This window comes from Ips typographus, unplaced genomic scaffold (assembly GCF_016097725.1).
Source record: "Ips typographus isolate SLU unplaced genomic scaffold, UJ_Ityp_2.0 IpsContig188, whole genome shotgun sequence".
NCBI classification, from domain to species: domain Eukaryota; kingdom Metazoa; phylum Arthropoda; class Insecta; order Coleoptera; family Curculionidae; genus Ips; species Ips typographus.
The window spans coordinates 11,754-33,974 of NW_028098553.1; the positions used below are offsets into that span (position 1 = coordinate 11,754).

Below are 22,221 nucleotides of genomic sequence, written 5' to 3' on the forward strand. Positions count from 1 at the left end.
TTGCCTTTATTTTTTCTATAGTAATAGTAAATTACAATACCAACAATGATAAAAATAATAATTAATATTGTAACATAGTAATTACACTATGTTCCGTATCTGCATTTGCTTCGGTCTCCCCCAATACCAGACTTATGTAAACAAGATCAGCGAATTGGGGACATGATGTGGGTATAAATACAGCTTCAAAGCACGTACTAATCACCGAACTCTGGGGTCCCCCCCTCCTCCACTGATCTCTGGGATAGTCTGGGTTCACCATCTGTGTAGCTTTTAGTGGAGCAGGTGGTAACCAAGTGCAAGCACCCGGGAATCAGCCTGTTAAAGGAAATAGCACGGGCGAGCAGCATTAGTTGCCGTACCGGGTTATCTCCCTTTAGCAGTACTATAGCGTCTTATTCGGCGTGGTGCATGCCCTGGGACACTAGTCTAGGGTTCTATTCACCCCCGGTAAGCGTGTGCCCTCCGCGAACCTCAGTAACCATTCCTGCTGATACACCGTACATCATGATCCTCGCCTTCTTGGCAATCTGGGGGTAAGACCATTGCAGTTTTATCTTGAATAAAAGCGGATTACCTGTACACCTGTCGTTTCCTTCTTCTGAGCTACCCCCCAACGTGACAATATTAATTTAATTGATACGCTAGAGGTAAAAACATCGAATTTCGTTAGATGATGTACAGTTAGTTGTTTTGCTTTTTCCAAGTCTTCATGAATCTTATCGGGGGTAATTGCACAAGTGCATAAAAATTACCGATAATTTTGCCTGAAAACTTGTTATCTCTTAACTGCATGAGTTTATTTTCATATTTTTTTGGCGAAAGAGCCCGACACCGAAGGTGGAGGGCTTTTTTAGAAAAAAATATGAAAATAACCGAATGCAGTTTGCAAAGATAACAAGTTTGAACGCAGAATTATCAGGTCATTTTTAAGGCACGAATGTAATTTTGGGGAATATTTCCCGAATAAAGAAAATGTTTTGGTTTTGCTGCAACTATAGATTGCTCAATGGAGCTCAATGAACAAGTTCCAAACCGTTCATTAATTTATTGTTGACATCGCGTTTGACATTGTTTGGTTATAAAAAGTCAAAAAACTGCGCAAAGACAACAATTAGTATACTAGCAATAGGCTCTACAACAATGCAGTCGTTATAGATACGTACAGTGCAATTATCGAAATGCAATTATCACTTTAGAATGCAATTATCGCTGTCATTCTGGTGAAAATGCACTGCTCATATGGGACATTTAACACATGAGGGAAATATTCTAATTTAATTTCCGTTTTGGATACGATATATCCTCTAATACTTTATCTTTTTGAGTAAATTTCTTCATTTACTTTTCATCCCTAACTAACAGGTACACCAACTATAGGAACTATAGGAAATTACTGACTCACAGTTTGTCTTCCAGTATTTCGTCCTGTATCAAGCGGTACGTCGCTAAGTAACTTCACTATCCAGGGTAGTACTGCTTGTAGTAGACACTAGCACGGCTAATATGTAACTTCTGGCTTCTCTCGTTGTGGCGAACCAGAAAGCGATGTCTGCCAGGAGTCACAAGATGCGTTGCGTTGGTCCGTTCTTCAGAATCCTTCCTTAACTGTTGGCACAGAGGGTGCTACTTAATCCAGTGATGTAACCTTCACGAACTTCAAACTTTCACGAACTCCGAACTTTTCACTAAATCTGAATTTTAATTCGCACTCCGAAAGGATTCTACCGACTGCGCCAATTTTGTTCTTATTAATGCAACTTCTGTTTTTAAAAAACTTTTATTTCATAAAAACAAACGAAATTACATTGAACGTTAACCAAGCGAGTTATCTTAATGTACAAACGCTGCTGTATAAATAGGAAAATAAATGTTGAATTAACAAAGCTATTCTAAGGATGTCTATTTAATATTAGATCATCAGAAACGGCCATATAACTACACCATAGATGTTCAATTTGTTTTGTATCGTATGATGTTAATAAAAGGTGTTATTTATAACTGCTTATCCATTTTTTTTTAAATCATATCTCCAAGGTAAGGCATATTTACTTAAAACTTAAATAAGTGAAAGGTACTATAAGAAACTCTCTCTTTTTTTCGAAGGAGCAATGTACCTAATTATTAAATTATATCAAACTAAATTATCTACTCATTATGACAACATATCAATTTCAATTGCTTAATTTATATGAAAAACTTAAAGTGTTACGGTAAGTTTTAACCTTGCCCGTAACTTGTTTGTCCGTCATTCAGAGTTAACATCGGCTGAATCGTCTTTAACATCTGTCTACTTCCATGGTCGTGACAGTTGGTTGTCATTCTTGTCGTGCCGGTCAGTCTATGTCAATAGAGTTCAAGGAAAATGATGCATCACCAACTTGAAAAGTTTGTTCGCTGAGATTCTAGAATTGTGCAAGTCTATAAAAGGCCAATTTGTCATCTGGCCAAGTCTTTTTCACGCTGACTATCGAGCGAGATCCACGAATTTGGTGTTCGATTTTGTGACACGCGTGTGTGTGAGGTTATTTCCGCCATTTTGGTAAGTTGCCTTAATTTGCTAGAAGCAACCCAGGTTTTAATGTTGGTTTTATTTAAGGGTGGCCGTATTCCAGTGGTTGGAAGCGGGCCGTTTTGCTTTTTCGTCCTTTTTTAGAAATAAAAAGGTAATTTTCTTGACATGTGTTAACCTGGGTATGTAAGGTTAGATTTATCTGAAGGGCCCCTCCTGGTTGTGGTCAAAGCCTGTCTCCTGGAGTCAGAGCAGGGTAACTTGTTGGAAACAAGCAGGGAGTGGTACTTGGTTGATTTGCCGTGGATAGAACCACGCGGTAGCTACAGGGAGCTAAGAGTTCGTGGATTGGTGGATTGGAAGGGAACAAGGATTCAGGCACCATTTTATTTTCCTGCTGGATGACTGGCCAGCGGATAGCCACGTGCTAAACCACCAAGAGTGTGGTGACTGTTTTGGAGGGAGCATTTCGCCTGGTTAGTGGGTTATAGTTTTATTGTGATTCGCAAAGCAACTGGAACTGAACTTGATAGCATTTAGAGTAATAGTTACTGTTTTGACTTTTTAAGTAATGACCTTGGCTCGGTTAACCCTTGTAGTAACCACTGGAAGTGGACATTTATTCTGGCTTATTGCCACTTAACAGATTAACCAAGTCAAAGTCAGTTAGCTTATTGTTTTTGGATGCTGTTTGCTGCTCTTGATTTCTGCCTAGGTATTCTACAACAACGACATTGGCCTGAAGGATCGTGCTGTAGCGCTGCATCCCGATTCGTCCCCGGCTCCAGTAAATCGGGCAGTAAGGGCGGTATGTTTTAAGTTAAGAGTTAGCAACAGCCGTAGAACTGTGTTCGAGTAATTTCCTGAGTAAATTTTAAGCCTTCAGCCTTAACTGTTTTTATTCTTTGTAAACTGTAAATTTGTAAATATAGATTGTACATTTCACCTAGTTCAGTGTATGTTTTCGACTACCTTAAAACCCAAAAGTGCAGGGCTATCTCATGCTCAATTATCCACGCCCGAGATAAGTTTTAATTTTATTAGCAATAAGTAAAAAGATTGAAACAAAGTTTGGAAGAAAAGATCTAGTTGGCCACTTAACGATCTATAGATGCATACAATGACAATATTTACATTTATAACTTTAACACCTGTGATTTCACAATGTTTATCAATAGACAAGTTGTTAAAATTTTTTCTGACACAGTTACTTTTTGTATAGATTAGGGTCCCACATCCTCCTCCTGTTTAGACTACCGTTTTGCTGAGAAATTAACTATTTTTATGAAATATCTAAGAAATGGTGCAAGATAGGTATAGGGAAGTATTCATTAATTACTATCCTTTATGCGGGGAATTCAAAAATGAGATTAGAAACAGGGTGTTCCATTTGAAAATCAAAAGTTGCTGTTCTTTCCCACTGATCTGGCAACACCGCAAAGTGTTAAAAACTAATGGTTAGTTTAGTTAGTTTTTAAACGTTTTATTTAAGTGTGATATCGCCGTGAATGCCTCCAAATGCGTGCATAAAAAACAATGACACGGAATCATAAGAACAGCGTGCCCTGAAGATGCAAAAACAAATATGCGAAACGTTGGCTATACTGTTGTATATTGATTCTACGTAAACCCGATCCAACTCCCAAAAAAGAAAAAGCTACTACATAATAATAAATTTAGTTTGTTGCTACAATTATTCACTAAGTTAACTTACATAAGTACTGCCCGGAGTCTTGAGAAATCATTAATGTTGTTTGATAGATGCAGTCATCCATAATTTTTTCAGAAAATAAATATCTGCAATGCATATTGCCATGAAAAAATGAAACCCTATAAACATTCTATTCTAGTCTATAAACATTGATCATAATTGACGTACCCTAATAGTAAACTTTAGAGCCAATTTAATGCGAATAACCAATCCATGGTAGTTAAAACTATAGTTATTGCTGGTTATTGTTCACGTGCAACAGATAGCATAACCAGTGAGTAACCCAAATCGTATTAATGTAATAGTTGTTAATGGTCAAAACTATTTACAAAAAAGTTATCCGCATTAAATTGGCTTAGGTTAGGCTGCCCAATGATCTTTGACTCAAGTTCCTGCATGTGAATACGTCAATAACATTTTAAAGAGGCTTATTTAGGTCAATTAATTTACGTAACGCCGTATTCGGACGCTAAATTTTACCCAATGGCTTTGATACTCTACCCCTACCCAATGCGCAATAGGCCACACCCACTTGGGTTTTAGACCCGTAGCGGCCGTAGTCGTAGCATCTAGCATCCATCTAATTTCATTTCATTTCCGTTGAAACTGTCGAAGCAAACAGAAGTGAAACTTTAAGCTCTGTTTTAAGTACTTGTTATTTTTCTAAAAAGGCATTTTATATCCACATAAGTTTAAAATGGCTTGTCGTTGGGCCAACGTTAAAAAACCAGAAGCTGTAAATTTGAGCGAAATCATGTCCAAAGAGGCAAGAGAAAATCGAAAGTTGGGCCAGAAAATTTCTATAACAGGTAAGTTCATTCACATTATACATAAAAACTATGTAGCGAAAGCAATTATTCAGCTCCCAATTACAACCATTTTTACAACGGTCAATGAGTTGCACAACATTTCATTATTGCTATTATCACCACAGATGCTCACACTTCTTCCAATGCTACCTTAACATCTGAGGATATCCCTGAGGAGGTGCTGAGGGCTATATCAAATGATACCATGGACAGTGATGCCCTAGTTGCCACAATGCTGCAGCTGAAATTTGATAAAGAGTATGACAAGATGCTGATGAGAACACAACAAAAGTATAATGGTGACTCTAAAGTGTCAATATCTTTCGAGAAGTTTAAAAGAACTTCTGAAAATTTTGGTAAGTTAAGAGAGTCAATTTGTGTTTCCAAACTGTTTTCATGATGTTGTCTTGTAGATTTTGAAAGTGATGAGGAGGAAAACACTAGAGACAGAAAAGAGTGGAATCATTTTGACAGTTTTCTTAGAGATAAAATCAGTTTTCCAGTATGTGGTTACAAGGTAACTTTTTTATGTTTTTGACTTTTACTTAATGGGTTACAATGTTAATTTTGCAAAATGCAGAGATTTTTTTTATAAACTATTTGGTAACGCAACCTTCTAATCCTATAATTATAATTTTACAGAAACTTACCAAAAGTGCCAAACGGAGATTTTAATCAGACTTCCTGACGTTATCAACCATATCGATGGTCATGTGGAATGACGTCGCAAGCGTTTTGGTACACTGACGCAATGTCATTTACAAAGTTCATCTCCATCATTGTCAAGACCACGGATTTGCATTATTGGCAACAGCTCTCCTAACATGGGATTTTTATGTATAATTTTGCAATTGCCCTATGTAACATAGATTTAAATTTAGTTCCATAAAATAGTAATTTTGCTCATATAATAAACAATAAAAAACACTGTTTTGCTCAGTGCGTTTTGCTCAGCTCATGACGTTATGTCATTTTCCTGAAAAGCGCTTCCTAAGAAAGATACAGTCCTCCAAATTTCAGTTGGTTTCAAGAAGATGGTTTTTATTTGTCCGTTCTATTTTCTGCGCTCACTGAATATTATTAAAAAAATACAATTTTTTAATTTCCTTGTTCAATTTGGAGAAAGATCTTTTGAAAAATTTTGTTTTGAAGTTTTTTATGCGTGATAACCTAGTTATTACGTTTTAAGACCCAAAAAAAAAGCGAGACATTAGAGCGGCCAAAAATTGTAATATTTTATTTTTTAATAATAGTGCTGCAAGAAGTCGTTGTCCTTCAAAAAATAAGTTGAGATGCATGTTGGCAGTTTTTATAATAACTCATCACAAGACAAATACAGCCTTTTAAAGTACAAAAAACCAAGTCTTTTGTAACTATTCGTCACTAGACAGTTTAGACAAAAGTTACTTTCGTCAAGTAATGAGTATCTATTTCGAAAGTACTTGTACCATTTTTTATCAAAATTGCTTCAACGATCCCAGAATTATGACAAAACACGCTGAAATTTGGAAAGCGGTATTTTTTACAGGTCTTCAAGGACGCTCTATATTTTTCACGACGTTTCACACGTGTCATGTTTCCTCCTAATAAAAATATAAATTCCACAATATTGTTACGATTTTCCCGTGGGTTTACACAAAGTCAATTTAACTCAACAAGAAATAAATTTATTTACACTTCAAAACACTCTGTACAATAATTAATTCGGCTACCAAAAACACTACTGCAATTCCACAATTATTCTACTATTTAACCCTAACAAAAATTCCCAGACAGAACCCCAAGACCAACTCAGACAAACAATTACGAACATAGAACATTCAATCTAAAACTACTTTACGTCAACATTAACGGACTGAACAACAAGAAACATTTAATCTACAATTACATTGAACGTAACGAAACTGACTGCTGCATGTTTGTAGAAACCAAAACAAAACTGGAACAATCACCAACATACGGAGACTGGCAATTCATATGTAAACATGGAAATACTGCAAACAATGCCAGAGGGGGGGCTACTGTATTACTCAAACCTATACTAAAATTAGGCAAGTCAAATCCTCCTTCACTTAATAACCCACTAAACGACTGCCTTCACTTTACTATACCGTACCTGGACGACAAAATCCATATATTCCTAGTTTACATTCATCCGCACTCAGACATTGAACAAAACATACTGACTAAGGCATGTCTTTACAAATATGCTATAATCATTGTCGACTTAAACTTAAACAGAAACAAAAAAATACAGTTAAACAGATTTTTAGACAACTCAGACTTTATCAAAAACAAACCCCGCCAACATTTCTGATGCCAGCAAATCAAGACTCGACATCATACGTATTATTACACACAGAAAACCTGACAAATATTATAAAAAATATTGATTTGACAAATGAGCTTGGTTCCGATCATCTGGCCATAACTTTTGACATTGACATCCAACCAATACAACCCTTACTTAATACAAAAAAACGCACAAAAAAGTTTGATTTAAACAAAACAGACATAGAAAAAGTGCAACGACAAATACATGACTACATTCAATCACGGACAACAACACCACATCTATAGATGAATTACAGAAACAACTGACATTGGCAATAGAAAAATTTTCTCCACAAGTAAAAAACACCTTTTGCCAACATATCCTGCCAAAATTTATACTAAGACTGATCAAACGCAAACGAGAATTGTACAGACTTTACATACAAACACAAGACAATGAATTAAAGAGAAAACTTAACGAACTGAACAGGAACGTAAAAACCTTAATAGACCAATACAGACAAGACAAATGGTTGGAAGCCTGCCAGGAAATCGAACATGACAACGGAAAAACATATTGGCAGAAAATAAAAACACTGTCACGTTACAAAAAAAACAATCCACTTGGTATAATTAATGAAAATGGCTCAGAACAACACACAGACCAAGACAAAGCTGATGCATTTGCTAGACATTTTCAGAGGGCTTTTCAAACGTCTACCAATCCCAACTTCGACGGCCAAAACTAGACTTTAGTGAATGACTGGTACGACAACAACTTTGACGACCGAATAGATTACAATATTCCACTAATCTCTGACAACGAGTATGACGAAGCACTTGCTCACTTAAAAAACACTGCACCTGGCATAGACAAAGTGAAAAGCAAACTTCTAAAAAGCTTAACTCCTGAAACCCACAAACTCATACTAGACTCACTTAACGACTGCATCAAATCCAACACAATTCCGGATACATGGAAAACTGGTATAATAATACCCATTCCGAAACCTGGACTTGACAACACACAAACACAAAATTACAGACCCATCACACTACTTCCAGTACTTAGTAAACTGCTTGAACTTATTATTAAAAATAGACTTCAAGAACAGATCGGACATCATATACCACCATACCAATTTGGTTTTAAACCAAAGCACTCGACTATACACCCACTTTTCATCTTAACCAACAACATACAAACAACACACCTCAACAACAATAAATCGGCTTGTTTATTCATGGACATAAACAAAGCTTTTGACAGTGTTTGGCATAAGGGACTACTCTACAAACTACATAGACTTAGCACACCAAAATACCTACTTTACACTGTCAGAAACTTACTGGAAGACAGACAACTGCACGTTCGAATAGACAACACACTCTCCTTTTCCTTCAGCCCTGAGCAGGGATTACCGCAAGGTTCACCTCTCTCACCTTTACTCTATAATCTGTACTGCCATGACATATACAACCATAACAAGCAAGACAAAAATCAAATTGACAAAACAGCATACATATTACAATACGCAGACGACACTGCACTTATTGTTCATGACAAAACTACGACAAAAGCAGTTTTAAAACTACAATCATTTACTGACGACATCATGACATGGTTCTACAGATGGAGACTAACGCCCAACGCAACTAAAAACCAGCTTTTATTACTGAACCATCAAATAAAAAACGACTCACCAAACATAACCGCAGACGGACACACAACTGATCCCAAACAAGACGTAAAATACTTAGGGATAACACTGGACCAAAAACTAAAATTCACAAAACACCTTAAAAATGTCCGGACTGAAATTGTTAAAAGAACAAAACACTTTAGGTCACTAACATACAAAAACAAAGGCATCAGTACCAAAACGGCAACTCAAATATACAAATCCATCTGTAGACCGGTCCTGGACTACGGACACTTACTTAGAGCAAACGCTACGGACAAGACTAAAAAATATACACAAATTACTGAACAGATTGCTCTAAGACTAATAACAAAAATACGACATCCTGCAAACCCACTACACAACCCATCCAACCAACTTCTCTACGAACGTACGAACATGACTAAAATAACTGACAGACTCCTACAACTACAAACCAAGTGGAAAAATAACCCAAACAACTGGACAATTGTAAATCCACTATGCATAACAAGACAGACCAGACAATCCCGTTACCTTTTCCCCGCTCTCACCCTGTTAGAACATTTTAAATGAAACTATTTTTTTTTTTTTTTTCGAAAGAATTCTCTTCTTCTCGTCTTGCTCTTTGGCACTTCAAATATTTTCCAATTCAGTAGCAGCAGCAATCCGGACTTGTATAAAAACAGGTGAAATTAAAGACCCGGAAGCTGTTGCGACATCCGACTTTATAGAAAAATTAAATAATTTATTTGATTCTTTAAACAGCAGGCGGCTATTTTCAAAAAATCCATACAATTGTGGCATGAGCGATAAAAATCCATTAGTATTGTCAACTTTAAAAAACTGTAAATCTTTCTTTGAAATCCTTATTAAAAGTCAATCTGTTGAAACAAAATCACGAACCTTTGGCATAACAAACCGAAAAAGAATAAGAGAAAGCAGGCCACCATGTTTTGACGGGATTGTCCAAACTATTAATGCCATCCTTGGATTATATGAGTTAGAAAATCAAAATAACAAATCAAATTTTTTATTTTATTTCCTTGAAAATTTGTTCTCTGTTGCGCGCCAAAGAGGAGGATGGTCTTTAAACCCTACAGCCAAAGCATTTCGGCTCTCTTTTCGCATTCAGTTTATAACTAACTAGGGTTTTAGACCCTTCTAAGAAATCAAACTGTGAAATTACAACTTTATCTCCTTTGAAAAGTTCGGAAATAAAAACAACAAGAGAACAACCAGTTGTAGAATATGATCAACCAATTAAAACTGGGGAGCCGAAGAGTGTATTAGAAAGCTGTGAAATGCTAAGCGACGCTGACGATGTAAAAATTGCTACAGACTCCAATGATTTAAAGTTATCATTAGAAGATTGTGCAGTTTCATATTATGCAGGATAGCTTTTAAAAGTTACTAACAATAAATTTAGCTGCATAAAATGTTTTAGCGATTTACAAAATGAGACCAAATTATTAACCGACTCCAATCAATTATTAATTTTATATAAAAATTATGGTTTGACAAAAACTTTTTTAACCTGTCCTTCAACTGAGCTGGAGTGCGTCGTCAAAAAGTCAATGGACGTATTTGTGAATATGTTTAAAACATACAAAGATCAGGAATTTGTTGCGTTAAAATTGACAAACATAATTTTATCACGTAATGCTGGTTGGTTGGGTAAAAAAGAAGACGAGTGCTATGAGCATAAAGTGTTTTTGCTGTCAAAGTTGGTCCATACAAACTTGTTTAAATTTTGTAAATGAGGGGTCCAATGGAAGAACCGGCCAAGTCCTATTTTCAAGCAAAATTACATTAGTGTGCGTTTTAACAAAGTAAAAATATCGCTTTCGTCCAGTGCAAGAACCGGATCTCTAACTTTAAAAATAACACAAATATAGATGTATTGGTGGTTGCCTGCATATATGAACTGCGCAAAAACAGGCCAAGTTCGGGACTTGACTGAAACTAAAAAAAATGCTAGACCTAACCTCAATACTGAGTTGTCTGAAAGTTCTTCAGATAAAGATATGTCCCAAGAAAATGAAAGTTATGTTAAGGAGCAGCCTGGAACTTCTCGTGAAACACCACAAGTAGGCAAAAAACGGTTACAGCGCAAATGTTTGTGGAAGAGAAACATACGAAAGGTAAAAAGAGTCAAAGGAAAGACTTATACCAATACTACCGGCTTATTAGTGCCAGAAAAAAAAATTGGTGAAAACTGCAACTGCAAACTAAAGTGCTTCGACAAAATTGGCGAAGAAGGATGTAACCAGATATTTGCAAATTTTTATAGAATTCTTTCTAAGAATTTGCAAGATGCTTATTTATACGGACTTATCAGAAGAAGGTTAGTAGCACGGAAAAGACCTCGCTCAGGTGATGGACAAGAAAAAATGTCGAGTTTTTCTTATGTGGTAAGTTTTCATTAGAATATGTTGTCCAGTAGTGATTATATTCAACTGTATATTACAGGTTCGCCACAATGGGGAAGAAAAAACAACATGTAAGAAAGCCTTTAAATTTACATGGGATCACTAAAAGTAGACTCGAGCGTTTGCAAAAGCACCTGTCTAATGATAATGGAACTGCTCCTACAGATCGCAGAGGGAAGCATCAAAATAGAGCAAACAGGTTGCCTGAAAATACCAATGCTAAAATACGTGAACATATTCTTAGTTTCCCTAAGTATAAATCACATTACAGTAGAAAAGACAATCTACAGGGTGATTGATTGAATTTTGACCATCCCCTTAATTTCCTTGATTTTGATTTTAGCAAAAAACGTTAAATACAAAACTAGTAGATATTTAGGTCTACTTTATTCTTAGATAAACAGTTATTATACAGGGTGTCCCAAATTTGAGTAACGAACCAAACTTATGTTTTTTTAAATGCAATGACTAACTTTTTATCCGATATTTGAATTCTACGTCAAATTCTAGGCCTAATTGATGTAAAATGTCTGTATCGATATTTAACTGTTTCCGCAGCGGCGTCCTTGTTTGATTGAATTTTGACCACCCCCTTAACTTCCTTAATTTTGATTTTAGGAAAAAACGTTAAATACAAAACTAGTAGATATTTAGGTCTACTTTACTCTTAGATAAAGAGTTATTATACAGGGTGTCCCAAATTTAAGTAACGAACCAAAAATGTTTTTTGTTAAATACACTGACCAACTTTTTATTCGATATTTGAATTCTACGTCAAATTCTAAGCCTAATTGAAGTAAAATGTCTGTATCGATATTCAAATGTTTCCGCAGCAGCGTCCTTGATTGAGTGAATTTTAACCATCCCCTTAACTTCCTTAATTTTGCTTTTATTTAAAACACTAGTTGGAGCAACTTTGTTATAGATATTTGGGTTTACTTTTACTCTTAGATAAACAGTTATTATACAGTGTGTCCCAAATTTTAGTAACTAAATTAACCCTTAATCACATAGTCGAGGAAACATTGTTAAAGTAACAGATACTGCTGCGGAAACAGTTGAATATCGATACACACATTTTACATCAATTAGGCCTAGAATTTGACGTAGAATTCAAATAACGTATAAAAAGTTGGTCATTGTATTTAAAAAAACATAAGTTTGGTTCGTTACTCCAATTTGGGACACCCTGTATAATAACTGTTTATCTAAGAATAAAATAGACCTAAATATCTACTAGTTTTGTATTTAACGTTTTTTGCTAAAATCAAAATTATGGAAGTTAGGGGGGTGGTCAAAATTTAATCAATCACCCTGTACATCGGTACTATCTGTCACCTCTATTAAGTATTTCAAAACTACATCAGCTTTATTTAGAAAAACATGAATCTGAGCAGTATGCTTTATTTCTTGAAAATCAACCGATTAATCCTGTTGTCAAATATGAATATTTTAGAAAATTTTTTACTGAAAACTTTAAGATACATTTTGGTAAACCGAAGTCCAGATACTTGTACAAAGTGTGACAAATTAATAACTAAAATAAACGCCGCTGATTCTGTTGCAGAAAAAAGTGCCTTGGAGACAGAAAAGTCTATACATATAAGAAAAGCTGAACTTTTTTATACCGATTTAAAAGCCAAAACAAATATATTACAAAATCGTCCTGAAATAGAGGTGATAACTTTTGATTACCAGCAAAATTTGCCACTCCCGGTTTCTTCAAGTGGTGAGGTATTTTATAAGATCCAGCTTTGGGTATATAATTTTTGTATCCATGTTGGCAGTAGCAAAAAAAGTTATTTCTATGTCTATGACGAAACCGTGAGTGCCAAAGGTCAAAATGAAGTAGCTAGTTTAATTTTTCATTTTCTGAATAACTGTCTTAGGCTATCTTTATCAGAAGTAACTGAAATTCATATATTTTCTGATAATTGCGCATCTCAAAATAAAAACTATACGTTGGTTCAATTTTTATTTAGTCTCATACAGACTGATAAGTATAAAGTAATATGCCATAGGTACCCAGAACCTGGGCATAGTTTTTTGCCTTGCGATCGCAGTTTTGGTCTAATAGAAATGGAAAAACGAAAACACGACAAAATATATTTACCACGGGATTACATAAATATTATTCGAGGCTCAAGTAAAAATTTTGAAGTAATACCAGTAACACAAGACTTTTTTCTAAATTTTAAAGATCATCTACAGCGATTTTTTCTGAAGAATCCATCAAAGAACAATAACTAATTTACAATATCTAAATACAGAATTTTACTCTACGAAAAAAGTAATTCTGGCACATTAGTTAAATGTAGCGAATCTGTAGGTATACCCGTGTTTATGTCATTCGATATTGAGAATAAGAAAATTCTAGAGGTATATCTTTACCTAACGATGCCCAAAAATTATTTTCGGGTAGGAGACTACTTAAAAAAAAACAAGTTTGAACATGTCATGACACTGGCAAAAAACTATGTCCCTCGGTGTGACGTATGGTTTTACAATGAGATAGAAGAGTATCATAAATCTTATGCGGCACCGGACAAAGACACTTCAATGTCTGAATATAGCAGCGACGAATAAATGAAAATATTTTCTAGCTTGTAGGTTATGTTCTGTACTAATGTATATTTTATAATCTGTTTGAAAAATAAACATTATAAATCTTTTTCCTACTTTTTGGATTATTTTGTTTTTTTAAATCCCAAATACTGCCGAAAAACCGGTCAAGTCCAAATAAAAATTATTTTTTTAATTAAATGCAAACACTTTAAACTTACACACTTTTTTTCACTCAGGTTATCATGGTATTTGGAACCAAACAAGTACAATAAAATATGCAGCAATATCCTGAATTTAAGATTTTCTAAATGAAAACATATTTCACTCTCCTGTACATTTTTAAAAAATGGACTTGGCCGGTTCTTCCATTGGACCCCTCAAATGGTCTTCACAATGCCATAAAAAAAGTACACAGAAAATTAAAAACATTAAAAATCAGTGAAATATTTATTTATAATATGATACAGTAGATATAAGTACACTTTCTTCAATGATTTTTTTCCATTCAATAATCAATCATCAATAAATCAATCTTTTTAAAATGTTTCCATGTTTAGATTGAGAAATGTCAAAGTGCCAAGTCGAAATGCAATGTTTAAAAATATGTACAAGTCTACTATTTGTCACGGATAGGATTACGATGTTTGATTTCACGGTATTATTAGCTTAAGAATACACTATATGTTTTTTGTTTTATACATTGTCAACTTCAGCTAATTTAAAGTCAACAAATCCCTGCATCGAGTCCCTGCATCGGTCCATCTTCTTTAATTTTTTCATTTCAACTAAAACGCATAATTCGTTTTTTATCGTGTTAGAATAGTTTTTTAGATTAAAATATCGTATATAAATTAATGTTCGGTAGGTTAAAAATAGTCGATTTATTAGAATAATGCACGTCAAAATGCAAGTAAGTTTTTGTTTGTAATTTCCAAAAGCGGGCATCTAATTTATCGTTTGTCATGCTTTTTTTGTAGAACATACAGGTGATTCACGGTGATGGTATATTAGACGTATCTAAAGAATGGCTTAATATTTTTCTTTGAAAATTGGGATGTTAACTAAGTCGGGTCCAAACTCTCTTTCTAAAATATTTTCGATATTGCCGGATCAACTGAAAAGAAGTACCAACTTTTGATTTTCAAATGGAACACCCTGTATTTCATTAAACTTTTAGATTCTACTTTTAATTATAAAAAAGTTTTGTTCAATGTATTCCACCTTTAGGATCCACCGTTTTCGAGAAAATGAGTTACAAAATCTGAAAATTGTCCCCTTCTAAAACCTAAAATATTGAACTGGGAAAAAAAACCACTTACACAATCCTATCTTACTGTGAATATGTGTCTTTTTGAAAAAACTTTTCAATATTTATAAAATGTATTTGGTTAATTTTTAGATTATACCTAAAAGATTTAGAATATATTATGTATTGAAAAAATTAATTACTCAAACCAATAAGTTCAAAAGTATTTTATTTTACCTTATTTTAGTTTTACAGCAATCAAAATTAACAATTTTTGTAAAAGTGGTGCATGTGATTTGAACTCGCTAGCAGTTTAATTCATGCAATAAATTTACGTTGCTCTTGACTAACGACTTTAATGAGAAAAGATTTCAATAAGCGTATAGGTACAAAAAATAGACTAGCTTGTCTATTTTTTCTGTGGTATAGGATACTAAAAAAAAGGCTGCAAGTTTCAGATTTAACTTATAAACTGGCAATGAGGCAAGTAAAATCAGATCGCCGTTAGCGCCATCTTTCAAAACTAGAGCGAACTACGACCCTGTAAAATGCGGCTTGGAAGCTGTTGGTCTAGCAACGGCTTCCTTTTTAGGGGTAATTTTTAATGCATTTGACCGGACTTCCAAAAGTGCCTATATGTACACCAACCAATTGAACTTTCTCTCAGATGTAATACAACCTCGCCCTACAGATACTTCAATGAATGATGTGGCTGTTCCATTACCAAACGATCAAAATGAACCCGCATCAGAAACTTTCCATGATGAAACCTCCACTGTTCATGCTTCCAAAAAAAGAAAAGGGAATATGGTGGAAAAAAAACTTTTAGAGGCCTTAGAAAAGCATAAAATTCGCCAAAAACAAAAAGAACAAGCAGCAAATTCTGGCGATGACGACGATAAACTATTTTTATTATCGTTAGTGCCTGCTTTAAAATCCATTCTCCCACATTTTAAATTTGCTGCAAGAATTGACATTATGCAGAGCATAAATAAGTTTATTTCCCTACAGTCACCTGCTCCACGCTCACAATTGCCATATAATCAAATCACCCAGACTCCCGGTCAACAATCTGGATTACCTCAATGGCAATATCAAAATCAGCCTGGACATTCCGGAGTTCAAACCTACCAATCTGGTGCCTCTAAAATTTATGAAGAGCGTACTGAATCGCCTTTGATGTCGCCTATAAGCTCGTATTCTCAAGATGATTCAGACATAACATTATTATTTTAAATTATTTTGGTAATTAAAAAAATATGTTTTTAATTAATAAAAATGTTGTTAAGGGATATACCTATACGATAAATAAACATGCAAATACACATGAACCTTATACTTAACAGTACTAAAGAGGATTGTTTTACTTAATTGTTACCTTACCTTAATGTGATAAGAAGCTTCTCTTCTACTGGTATACTTTCCCTCATGGCGGTATTTCTTTTTAAACATGAAACTTTGATAAGTGATACCAATTCTTCAAATGTTTTTTTGACATCCTGGTAAAATTAAAGAATTTTTCTGGGTCTTCCGTAAGTTCTGTGTACAGTGTATAAAAAAATGTTTTATTTTTTCTCTCATTGATTATACGATGAATCCAATATTTGTGTTTCTTTTTTTTATTCTCCTGTATAACAAGCATGAAGTTGTTAAAAAAAACAAATCATCATCACTTTCATCAAAAGAAGCCATATGTAATGCTTTCAACGTCGTGTTCAATTGACAACTAGACAACATTGATATTTTGAATTAAGAAAATCGCCCGTCAGCACTTGTAGTGACGCCCCGTGTGTTTTAAGCCGGTTTTCCGCCGAGCGGTGGCCGACTCGGCGGAACCGCTCACCGCTCACAAACCGCTCCGTGTGTTTTTACCCTTAGACGATGCACCGTCGGCAGCTTGTCAGTTGGGTGAAAAGATTGCGAGCAACAGCTTCTGCCATGAATCAAAAAACAGCTGGCAGGCCCAGAACTATGAGAACGCCGAACAATATTAACAATGTACGGCGCGCTGTAAATCGCCATCCGAGATGGTCGCTCCGTAAACCTGCGCTATCATTGCAATTGACGCGCGCTAGTGTTCAACGAATATTGCGGAAGGACTTACACTTTCAACCCTATAACATTAAACTTTGTCAATTTTTGAAGCCGGGAGACCATTTAAGACGAAAAACATTTGCCGAGACAATGATAAACAATTTTTCGAATGAATGGGATATTGAACATTATTTTTAGTGATAAAGTACCATCTTAATTGATATGTGAACAAACACAAGAGAGGATGGTGCTGGAGGCGCTGTTACTGTAAACATCGCCCGCTACACCACCATGATTAATAATTTTTTACGCCCATCCTTACCACAGTTTCCTGGCTATGAACGGTGCGTGGTTTCAACAAGATGGTGCCACATATACTGCAGAAATTTCAATCAAAGCCGTTACAGACCTGTTTCCTGGTACGGTTATTTCCATTAATGGAGATATTCCGTTTCCTCCCCGATCCGCAGACTTGACCCCATTGGAATTTTTTCTTTGGGGTTACTTGAAGAGTGTTGTTTACACCGATCCGGCACCACAAACTATCCAGCAACTGAAAGACCGCATTACCGACCCTATACGTGACATACCCGTAGACATGTGCCAGCGAGTTTTCCGCAGCTTGCGCTCTAGACTAACAGCCTGCTACTAAGAAGACGGCCAGCATTTGAACAAAATATTGTTTAAAAAATAAATCCGCAGGCTTAGCGTGTCTAACAAGACTATTAAATATGTTTCTGCAATTTTCTGAATGTTTGTTTTAGTCCTCTAAAATCTTAAATCCATAATGACACCCTGTATTATGGCACATTTGTACTTCTAGATACAGTAGTTGATATTGCGATATATTAACACTTTCTTTTGTTACATGTTGGTATATCTATTTTAAGCTCCTCCAGACTTCTATAAAAATTTACATCGCAAGTTGCCCATAATTTATTAAAAATGTTCATTGAGCATTGCGAACACATTTGTGGCTTGTCATTTTACGTGTTTAATACTCATGCATTTATCCGCTAATTAAGTTGATAAATATGGACCATTAGATTCGTTCTCTGCTTTCCCATTTGAAATCTTTTTAGATGCAATTAAAAGTTTTTTTAAGGTAGATTTTGAGTTACGAGACCCGAGACAGGAGACCACGGTGCACGATATGCGACAGGAGACCTCGACATTGTCGCCTGCCGCTTTATCTATTTGAGGCGCGCGCTAGAGACTAGCGGCCAGCGGCAATGACAATCAGTCGGGTAGTTAACGGCATCGCAAAAGCACGAGTAAATACGCAAATTCGTGAGTTCGAAAATGGCATCAAAACAACTTCAAATATTGCTTGAAGAAGAAGCGGATGATGACCTGTTATCGTATTATTTTATACAGAAAAAGACGACGTCAAATGAGTTCATTGTATGAGACTAGAAGTACAGAGGTCTTTTATTCTTTGTTAATTAATAATCATTTAGCAATTGAAGAAGAAAAATTCAGACAATTCTCTTCGAATTATCCTTTTTTTTCGATTATCCTCTTTCTCTATCCTCCTCAATAATCTAGACGACACGCGCGACACTACTGGTTCGAGACCGGTCGCTCTATTGCGGTCTCTGTCGCCTGCCGTGGTCGCTCGTCTCTTGTCTCATGTTCCAAATGTTCTTCAGGCAAATACATGCTTTAACAGACGTGCCGCGATCTCCTCTCGCAGTCGCGCGTCGCGGTCTCATGTCTCGGTCGCGTACTTCAAAGTCTACCTTTAGATCGCCTTTGAAGCCTTTACAACAAAATGCGCGTAGACTCAGCGAAGTACAGTCAGTCTATTCAACTGAAGAACTCAAACAGGGGAGTATTTTACATGGGCAACATAATAATGGCCCGATTCTGAACCTAAAGGTTATCAATCAATACACAAAAATTAGTATAGAAAATTTCACGTTTGTTATAGAATCCAGATCAAGAGCAGACTGTTACTGTTTGATAAAAAATGGCTATAAAAAAATACATAATATTTGTACAACTATTGAACGTACATTTATTATTGGAAAGCATTTTCTTAATTATCGCTCTTTATACATACATATCCTTTTAACTCTCAGGAAAGAAATATCGGCAAATTAAATAGTTTATCAGTCTACAAATTGTCGCCCTGATAAATTATTAATAATAATCTGCGGAGTACGTCGTAAGGTAAATATATCGAATGTGGACACTGCACTAAATTCGGACACTTTTTGCTTTATTTAATAAAATAAGACGTCGCATAAAGAAAATGTGTTTTTAAATTATGTGGTACCATCTATAGTGTTGTACAATAGTCTCTAGCAGAAATGTCATTTGTCAATCTTAAAATGCACTTTCAGTAAGCTGATGAAGTTTCAAGTGTTCGGTTCTGATGATTTTCTTATAAGAAATCACACTTTCCGGATTCTTTCAGGTAAGATTATTTGTATAATTAGAGCTAAAAAAGTAGATTTTCTTTATTTATATCAAGGTTTTATGTGTTTCTATCTTATTTCTATAGAAAAATGTGTTTTATCAGTTATAACGTATATTTATTAAGGTGTCAGAATTTTGGACTTGCTAAATATTAGTATCCTAATTCGGACACAGAGTGTCAAAATTACGTACACGTCCTAGTATTTACCTAAAACGTGCGACCCATATTCGGACACACGGTATCATATTTAAATATAGGTGGCCTATAAGTACAACTAAGTACTTACTTACTCATAGGTATTTATTAGTACTTACTTATGTAAGTACAAGATGCACATTTTTGTTCGTTTTTATAATGTACGGCAAAAATACCAATAGGAAAGTTTCGCAATGAATTTGAAATATTACTAACGTGATGGTCTTTAAGTATAGTTAATAACTATTATTTTGAATAATCTGTAAAAATATTCATAATATATACTCCATTTTTACAGAAACTGTTGTTGTAAAACTCTTACTTATGTAGATAGTTACTACTTAATACTTATATTTGTAGATGTCTGAAAAGAAGAATTGCAATTATTCGTTGAATAGCTTAAACTCTGCATTAGAATCCATAAGAAATGGAATGCCTATTAAGAGGGCGAGTAAAGAATATAATATTCCCAAAACTACACTTTCTTCCAAATTTTATGGAAAGTTTCCCATTGGTTTGCAAAAGTTGGGTTTCCTGTAACCAAAGAACAACTTCTTGAAAGCGTCAGTGTGCTTTTAAAAAAGAAAAAAAAGGTAGATCCTCTTAAAAACAAACCACAAAATACATTCCCAGGGAGACATTAGTACGAAGGGTTTCTCCGTCGTCATCCAGAAATTTCCAAACGGATCACTCAAAATTTGGTTCAAGCTAGATCCCAAATTACTGAGAGAGGTGTAAGAAAATGGATTCAAGAAATCGAGGTTTATTTTTAAGAAAATAATTTGATGGATGTCTTACTGGATTCTCGACGAATACTTAATGCTGATGAGACTGCATTTTTCTTATGCCCGAAAGGATCAAAAGCACTAGCGCTGAAAGGTAGCAGAAACGTGTACAACAGCACAGCCAATAATGAAAAAGATTGTATTACCACCCTTGTAACAGGTATGCAAATCACTTATCCTCATATTGAGCATATACCTATACTTTAGTGCAACTAAAGTTATGATAATCAGGGTATATATGATAGCATTACTGCATTTTCTCTTCACCTACTTACGTACAAAACTTCTTTTTCGAATACCCGATATAAGTTAAGGTCATCATATTCCTATTTTTTTATAGGAAATGCTGCCGGAGAATTGCCTCCCCCTATGGTTTTGTTTGCCTACGAACGAATTCCACAGAGCGTTGTAGCATTCATGCCGGACAATTGGGGACTTGGAAAATCTGAATCGGGTTGGATGACAGGTGAAAATTTTTTTGAATATGTATCAAATATTTTTTATCTATGGATAATTAAGAACGCCATACCATTACCAGTAATTTTGTATGTAGATGGTCACAAATCCCATCTAACATTGCATTTGAGCGCAACTTTTGTTCAGAAAAGGGTATCATACTTATCAGTTTATATCCAAATTCAATCCAAATTCAACCAATGGATGTTGGAATTTTTAAACCCCTTAAAAATGGTTGGAAAAAGAGCATTGCCCAATTTCGAATCAATACAAATAAGCAGAAAATTCGCAATGAAAATTTTGCTCCAATTTTGAATACCGTAATTCAAGATGTTATATCTATTCCAATGCTGCAAAATGCTTTTAGAGCATGTGGTTTATTTCCATTCAATGCAAGTGCAATAGATTACAGTAAGTTGGTAACTGGAGAAGTTAATATTGACAAAGCACAAAATCAGACCAACTGTGATGTAACAAATCTAATACCGGATAGCGTTGAGTTTACATCACAACATTTAAAATGTATCGAAAGTTTTATAGAACCAAAGAAAATTGTTGAGTTTGAGAACTTTATTTCTAAGGAGTCAGCATGGTCAGGTCAATTACAAGATGAGTCTTTATTTATTTTATGGAAAAAATTAAAAGAGCACGTTGCAAATAAGACTGAACAAGTTTTACAAAATATAGATAATAATGATGAGCAGTCCGATCTTGACACGATTCACATTACAGGTGATATTATTTTAGAAGCAGATTGGCTAGATGATTTAAATATAATGGACAACACGACTGAGACTATAAAAATTATTGAAGCTTTGGCAGATGAAACAGACTTGAATAAACCACTAGCAAAAGAGATAACAGCTATTTTAAACCACTCTGAAATAGACGAAGAGCAACTGAAAGTTTCGGGCAATTATGTAATCGAAGACAAAGTGGAAGAACTAAACGATGCTGAGATAATCTATAAAACAGGAGAGAAGTTAATAGAATTAGATAACAAAATGGAATCTACGTCAGAGTTAAAAACACCATATGTTCCAGAAAAAAATCATGTTAGTTTAGAAACACAAATAGAAGAACTAACTGTTGATAGGACAGAAAACCCAGACTGTG

At 34.9% G+C, this 22,221-nt stretch overlaps 2 protein-coding genes and 1 long non-coding RNA gene across 3 annotated transcripts; all 3 read left to right on the forward strand.

Annotated features, from left to right (window-relative positions):
• Positions 1-2,327: 2,327 nt before the first annotated feature.
• On the forward strand, positions 2,328-3,456 carry LOC145739462 (uncharacterized). The gene is made up of 3 exons (XR_014181043.1): positions 2,328-2,542; positions 2,600-2,666; positions 2,721-3,456. It is a non-coding gene; the product is annotated as an uncharacterized LOC145739462 (long non-coding RNA).
• Positions 3,457-4,779: 1,323 nt separating this feature from the next.
• LOC145739463 (serine/threonine-protein kinase RIO3-like) lies at positions 4,780-5,976 on the forward strand. The gene is made up of 4 exons (XM_081994875.1): positions 4,780-5,032; positions 5,158-5,388; positions 5,446-5,549; positions 5,675-5,976. The coding sequence occupies exons 1-4, from the start codon at positions 4,921-4,923 to the stop codon at positions 5,705-5,707; spliced, it is 480 nt and encodes a 159-aa protein (XP_081851001.1). The 5' UTR covers positions 4,780-4,920; the 3' UTR covers positions 5,708-5,976.
• Positions 5,977-10,994: 5,018 nt separating this feature from the next.
• LOC145739465 (uncharacterized) lies at positions 10,995-14,065 on the forward strand. The gene is made up of 3 exons (XM_081994876.1): positions 10,995-11,111; positions 12,686-12,795; positions 12,881-14,065. Exons 1-3 carry the CDS (start codon positions 10,995-10,997, stop codon positions 13,647-13,649), a joined length of 996 nt encoding a protein of 331 aa, XP_081851002.1. The 3' UTR covers positions 13,650-14,065.
• The last annotated feature ends 8,156 nt before the right edge of the window (positions 14,066-22,221 follow it).